The sequence below is a fragment of the Montipora foliosa genome, chromosome 1 (assembly GCF_036669935.1).
Source record: "Montipora foliosa isolate CH-2021 chromosome 1, ASM3666993v2, whole genome shotgun sequence".
In the NCBI taxonomy this organism is placed as follows: domain Eukaryota; kingdom Metazoa; phylum Cnidaria; class Anthozoa; order Scleractinia; family Acroporidae; genus Montipora; species Montipora foliosa.
The window spans coordinates 34,143,564-34,150,995 of NC_090869.1; the positions used below are offsets into that span (position 1 = coordinate 34,143,564).

At 37.0% G+C, this 7,432-nt stretch overlaps 1 protein-coding gene across 3 annotated transcripts in view; it reads left to right on the top strand.

Moving 5' to 3' along the window:
- The first annotated feature begins 253 nt into the window (after positions 1-253).
- Positions 254-7,432, top strand: part of LOC137977250 (proline-rich transmembrane protein 4-like) — a 14,873-nt gene continuing 7,694 nt past the window's right edge. The window contains exon 1 of one of the 3 annotated variants that reach the window (XM_068824508.1): positions 254-440. Coding sequence is in view for 1 of the 3 variants with exons in the window: in XM_068824504.1 (XP_068680605.1) it covers positions 2,343-2,404 (62 nt within the window). In the remaining 2 variants the exon portion in view is untranslated. Of the gene's footprint in view, positions 441-2,309; positions 2,405-4,577; positions 4,617-7,432 lie in introns of those variants that run through there. The other 2 variants (XM_068824504.1, XM_068824520.1) reach the window with 2 other exon arrangements.

Sequence of the window (7,432 nt, forward strand, 5' to 3'; positions counted from 1 at the left end):
AACAAGCGTAAGCGGTCCCTCACAACGAGCCTTTTTAAAAACGGAAATCTAATTTGTCGACTGCGTCCACGGTTTTCTGTACCTACAGTGCAAATTTTGTTTTATTTGTTTATAGAAAGGAAGTTGTCTATGGCTTACTCTCTTTGTGTGGAATTGCCCCTCCTCTTGTAGCAGGTGCAAGTGGAAAAAGCCACGCAAGTCCCCTAAGGCGAAAAGTTTCTTTTAGTTTTGACCATTGAGATCGAGACGCGTACGGTGTCTGACGCTTTGACGGTTTATCGGTAAATTTGAGGTTATCGAGAAGTTGCCATGAGCAAGTGTAGTGCTGCGATGTAAGTCACGAAATGAAATGAAAGTAATGCGCAACTGGCTCCTTTTTGTAGAGAATGCAGAAAAATGGCAATGACAACTTGAGGAAAGGAAAGAAGGCAACATAATAGGTAATCCAAATAAGAACATGACCACTTGTTTCGTTATATGAATCATGCGCTAGTTGCTGCATGTAGTTGGTGATTCTATTCATTGTGAAGATATTGGTCTGTTTGTTCTGTTCTAAATATAAAAAATGTCAATGTCATTTTGAACTGAAGCGACTTTCTACGAACTTGAAACCGATACTGAGGTCAAAGTTCTCTTTGCCACTCGAATGTTATGAATGCTCGTAAATGGAAGAGATATTTGCAAAAAAATAACGTATCTATAATGCGATCAATTTTCTCTTTTAATTGCGCGCTTGGAGTTCATTGATTTCTTAAATTTCAAAGAGACCTTGGCACAACTCAGCTTGAAAAAAACATAATAACGCTAAGGTAAATGTTCTCCCTGCTTTCCAAGGACAAAACATGTGGACTGTGTACGCACATATATGGCAATAACTGCCACTGAACTTATATACTGCATAAACTCAAGATCATCAATCGTCCATGAAAAGAGTTTTGCTGAAAATCTACTTTTTATGGGCTTTAGGATGCGCACAGTCCCGTCACGGTCATTCTCAAAGGGAAAATTTGGCAGGTGGAGCGCCAATATTTGTGGAAGTTGGTTTTAATTTCACCGGCTGCATCAATAAACTCAGAAATCATGGTGAAATGCGTTATGTCCTAATATTGTTTCCAAATAACTCTACTATCGGCATGGGAAAATGAACACACAACCCTATTTTATGCCACATCATTTGTCGCTAGTTAGCCTGGTGTTGAACCTTTTTTTTTCTTATCCGATGTAAAAAAAAAAATTCGAGGAATTGGTCAAGGCATAAACAGATGTCATGTAATTAGTTTTCCTTACACCAATTGCAAGTTGGTGCTGTATCAATTTCCACACGTAACAAATTGAAATCAAAAACCTGTAGTTTTACTCCTTTTAATGTAACTTTGTTACATGTGGGAGACTGAATTTGCTTTTTTGGGTTATTGCTCGAGTAGATCTGAAGTAGCCTGAATCATCGTTAAGACGTTTCCTAATGAAATCACATGGGAGTTTTCTTTAAACAAAGTTTAGCTTATGGTTAACAAAACCGTGTTAGAATTATTATTTTTTCTCTTTTGCCACCCTTGTATGTAAAACTGATCGTCGTTCATTGTCAAGGAGGCAAGAGCAAAAGACAAAACCGATTAATTTTCTGACCTTGAGCAACTTCAAGGAACCCTTCATTGTTATACTGAAACTATACGTTTAAAATGTTACCCATTGGTCTTCATAGTAATCGTTTTCGTCAGTTGGTCTCTGATTGATACGTCGAAAACCCGCTCAAAAGTTTTTTATTAAAAACACATTAAAAAACCAAAATAGAAAATCAATGGTCTATTTTAAAAAGGGTGCGTTCAATTGGGAAATCCGGGTCTAGATTTTGTGTTCGTTTGGAAATCCGAAGATCCAGATTTTAAGATCGACATCCGGATTTCCCAATCGTACGCCCTCTTAAAGAGGTGAGGCAACGGACTCTAGTCTTTTCAAAGCGACTTTACAGGCAAGAGTCATCGTAACTACTTTAATCGTGTTTGCGAGCCTTCGTGTCGTTGTGTAGGAAGCCTCAATGAAACTCTATATATCATATTTCTCATTCGTTTTCATTAGTTAACTGTCATTGATACGTGCAAAAATTTAGCTTGGTCAAAGGCATTCTTACTGAAGAACTCGCAACTTTACATAGAACTGCTATATTTTGATGTTTTACGAAACAAGCTTTTAGAATATATTCAAATTAATTCTAAATTTCCCCAAAAGTCAAAAGTGCCAATCCCAACATGACAATGCTAACACCAGTTGGCTTGTGTTAACTTAGTTTACTTCGCAATAACGGGACGTGACCGGAACTAATTATGGTCTAATTTCATAACTGTATGAGGATAAAAAGAAACCCGACACAGTTACGCCAGAATTGTCCGGAATCTGGAAATCGGTGGTAAGTTTAAATGATTTTGACTTTCTAAGTTGCGGTAAACGCGAAAAAAAATTCATCTTCGTTCCCAGGGTCTCTCTTGTAAACGGTAACAAGAGAGACCCTGGGAACGCGGTTGAAAACAAATTGTTTTTTTGTAAATTTCTCTCATTGGGTTCAGAAGAAAACAGTAGAGCATTAAAATGACGCATTTACTCTTCCCACTGTCTTTTAGGAATAAGGCATGCGTTTTCATCGCTGTTCTTTTAAGTTACTTAGTAAAATTTTCTTTGAATGCCAGCTCCTAGGGCATTTGATCGAGAAGAACGTAGGGAATTAAGCGACTGCAGCCTTCTGTACCCATTTGGAACATGATCATGGAGGTGTGAGACAGCTGCAAGCAATTTTAAGCTTTTTCAGGTTGCTTGGCGTCAAGACGCGCGTTCTTAGGGAAGAACCGTTGAAATTGTCATAATTATGCATCCTACGACAGCCTTTTGGCCACTGAGACTGATATATACTTGAAGCCGGCATGAAAGAGGAGGATACGGAAAACACAAAGGCGAAAGAGCAATTATTAATTGTTGTTACGTAATTAGGTTTTGGTGCCTAGAAATATTTCTTTCATTGCCGATTTTTTTTTTAAAAAAGGTCTTTTACTGTTAATGAGCGACTGCATAACTGTTAATGAGCGACTGCATAAAGTTCTTTTTTATGAATTATGGTTTTTACAAGTTTATGTCAAAATTGCTTTCTCTAAATTTGAAGAGGGAAACCTATCGAAAAATATTGATTTTATTCGAATAAAAAATAAAAGTGGCTAGTAATAACTGCGAAACGTATTCTTTCCTATTCGTATTTTTTTTGTCTTTGCACTGACGATGTGGCATGATATGGATGTATATCACTTCTCGAAAGTGTTATATACCCAGCGGGCTGAACCTTTTTTGATCTTATTACGGGAAAAAAAAGTAACCTACCAACATATTAGGACTGACTCAATGACAGTCCTGCGATTACTTTGTTACATGTGGGAGTCATGCGATCGATATTCTTTGCAATTGGTGAAGAGCTTTTTTGACTACAGCGTCGCAGGTGTCAAGCGCTTTACAGAAAATTTGTTCGCCGCGAATACCATACAAAACCTAGGAAGCTTAAAGAATTAAACAAAAATAAATACGAATAATAATATAATAAAATAGCAGTCGCCTAGTTTGTCAATTAAAATGAACAAGAAACGAGCCAATGCCATGCACAAATTAATGACACCAGGCCAAAAAGTCATTTAATATTACAGCCACGGACAACAACTTGATAAATATTTAGTGCTTAATTTCAAGATTATTTGCTTCATCCCACCGAGATGATATTGCAGCTTTGGCAACCGTTAGGAACTCCAAAGCGGTGTTTACTACGTGACAGTGTACCACCTACTCCGTACATTAGCAATGAAAATTGCTTTATTTTAAATTATTACTCATTAGTGCCACTGTTTCAAATCTGCCGACGCATTTTTTGGTGTTGTCACATTAAACGTATGCTTTGAGAATGTAGAAGTGTCGCCATCATATCTACTGACACGAATTTGAAGAATTTTAGAAAAAAATCTTTTCAATCCTTGAAATCTCTTTGCTAAAACACTTCTCAACAGTTCTCTATTTTGATAAGGTCTTAAAGATGCTGATTTTAAACGTAATTTGTTTTTTTGTTTCATTGCGAAAAATTTTCACTTGATTTTATCAGCCGAGAACAAATTGTGATTTTGTTTTTAAGCTGATATACTCTACACCGTAATCAATTCATGCGCTAGTGCGGCATTATCTAAGCAGCGGGCATCAGTGGGCTAAACTATGATACAATTAGTTTCTTGCTCGATGGCCGCAGCTTCAAGGCTTCGATGTTTTAGTGGAATCCGTCCAAACGTTCACCTCAACCAATAAACGAACCTTACGTCTTAAGAAGTTTTGCAATTATTGCAACTTCTCAAAATATCTTTTGAGCTTTAATTGAGAATGAACCTTTCTGAACCAAATGAATGCCGTTCAATTGTTCCGGCAACGGCAGAAAATTAATCAGGCATGATTTGAATGACATTTGTACATTATTATGAAGATTTAATCCACCCACACTTTGCATTTCGCAATAAAGTAAATATATATTGTAAACATAAAATAAGCTTCTCTACAAAGGACTTATGAGTATCAAATCATCGTTTGTCAGAGGGTCTTTCAGAAAGGTGAGCGCCTGCTTTGCTTGTTTCCATTCTACCCTTTCATATCTCAGGTGCATTTATGAATAGGCCTCGCTCTTTCCCGTTTTATTGTCAACAGTTTCAAATAACCATTAAATACCGCAGATGTATTTTTACTTGACAGCAACCATTATTTTCGAACACTCTCACTATTCACGACGGAATCACTCACTGCTGTCATGCCCTTTCTGGTGAGGACTTTGCCTGAAACGAGCATTTACCACTTCATTCTATTACCGTTAGGGAGTTTAAGAAACCACTACGGCTACGGCGACGAAAACGACACTTCAAAATATAAGTTTGAGCTATTCTAAGTACTTCATAGTTATTCCATCTTGTTTATATTCTTCAATATGAGCGAAGTGTCCTATAACTGGATTAGTAAGGACGGATTTGAAGTAAAGATTGAGACTGAAATATTCATTGTAGTTTGTCCACGTTGTCGTCAAAACCTTAAAATTGGTCATTTCACGTAGTAGTTTTGACGAGTAAGGGAGGGAATTGTTCAAAAATGCGTGCCGCACGTGCAGCACGATCATTTTGGTTCTTTTAACCAATAATATCACTGCTTTTTGGCGTTGTCGTTGCCGTATCCGTCGTAGTTTCTTAAACTCCCTATTCACGGCCTCAGTACGGGCTCGATTTGCAACATTTACAGGAACTTCAATCGCTGCTCCGGGCCTTGCAAAATGTGAATTGGTACTTTATATTCAACGCTTCAAAGACAGCATTAATAAACAAGAATTGTAAAACAGGGCTTTCGGTTTTTTTTTTTCCATAGCATACTTTTTGCTAACGAGCAGACAGCAGATCATCATGGAATTGTGAAGTTAGAAATGACGCATCGTTTTCTCATGGCAACAGATATGAAGTCGGAATCCGAAGTGTGTTCGAAATATAACTTTTCAATGATTTTTCTGTTTTTAACTTGACTTTGCTGACACAATGTTCAATGTTTATATTTTTCTGTATTGGAAAACTCGGGTTATGTTAAACTAGACGCTCCATGAAGCGTACACTGGGTTGCCTGTAGTAAGTATTACACAAAAACAGGAGGCCCTGAATTGGGTGGTATTGAACTGCAGCGTTCCTGTTAATTTTTTCAAGTGGGGGGTCATTTAGACCATTTGAGGGGTCACCCAGACGTCGTGACAGCAGAGGTCCTTTGGCTCACACGTTTAATTATTTTGTAATGTCCTGTACCATTTTGAGGTCTTTTAGTTTTTTAAGCTTTGGTAATAAATTCAGTTTAAACATAACAAAACACGCTGTTGAGTATAACTCACTCGTTTTAAAAATATATATATATGTTCTGCAAAAAAACTAACTGCAAATTACTCCGACGGACGTTTTCCTGCATGTCACGCATGTCTAGAGTTGCACTAGGCAAACGTTTATTGGACACACTAAGGAAGGACTGAACATGTTGTTTCCGCTTTACAATTTCTCTTCTCTTCAGTCTAATCTGATGCCAGGTCAAAACATTTTTTATCTTTACGTTTGCACCAAAAAGCGCAGTAAAAGCCGGGAGTTAACAGTAAACGACAAGCCAAAAGACAGATGAAGAAAAACATAACAGTTTTTATATGTAACTTTGAATCGAATTCTCATCGAAAGATTAATGACAATCGATGGTAAAGACACAAAAATTTCTGCAGTCTCTGACTTTTATGAATCAATGGAAAGATCATGATGTTCTGTCAAAAGGAAGAAATTGACCACGTGCTAGGCAATCATTAAAGTGCACGGAATCACCTAGTCTCAACTGAATGAACTACGGAAAAGAATGTTAATCGTTCGTCGTTTCCAGAGTAAAACAACGTACTTTTTAGCCAAAAAACTTCCGTCTTTGGTTTTCAATTTGGTTGTAATATTTAACTGAATATTTAAATTTCATCTGTCGGGTCAGGAAGCCTTCTTTGTGGATTCTTGAGAAACGTATCTATTTTGGCTTCAGGGTGAGCTAGTTACACAATCATGCGGTTGAGCGGCCAGAGACCTTATTCATAAATGGCGGTCACATTTATAATTCTTTTGTCCAATTGCAAATTAGCCTACCAAGCCTCATTTTAGAACAAGAATTCTTTTAATTCACTGTATGGTATCGGGGCTTGGTAAGCTAATTTGCACTTGGACAAAAGAATTATAAATTGACCGCCATTTATGAATAAGGTCTATGTAATTGAAAATCTAAATGTCTATGAAATACAAAAACAGACTTGAAAATCACAATGCTGACAAGCACAAAAGCAAAAGAAATGGTAAACAAATGTAAAATTTTTTACTATCTAAATGTTTTTGGGTTAGAGTAAAGCGATATAAATTGGATTAACCAGGAAGTTAACGAAATATTGTTGCCTTCCCAAATAAAATTCATTTTCTGCTATAATGACAAAACATATCTTTTTCTGAGGTTGAAAACTTGGCTGCGTATTAATCATTTGTCAGAGAGAAAAAATTTCTGTCACCTCGCGTATCACAGCTCAACGCACGTTTGCAAATTTGTTGAGCTCGAATATTACTCATAAAGGCTGCCTTTTCCAGCGAAAATGTATTGAAACAAACAACATATTTGCTATTAGAGTCAAAAAACCCTTCCTATTTCATTGCGTGCGTGAAGAAACACTATCGTGTCAAATTACTATCCGCAACAAAAGAAGTGTGGACTTTTTCAACCTAGAGCCATTTGAAACAAAAATGAAGTTAGGTGCTCGCCCATTTTTGGCGCCATCTCTTTTAAAATGTAGATTGTCCGCTTTCAAATTCCGCGCTTCATCGCGTCACTCTTATGCTAATGTATG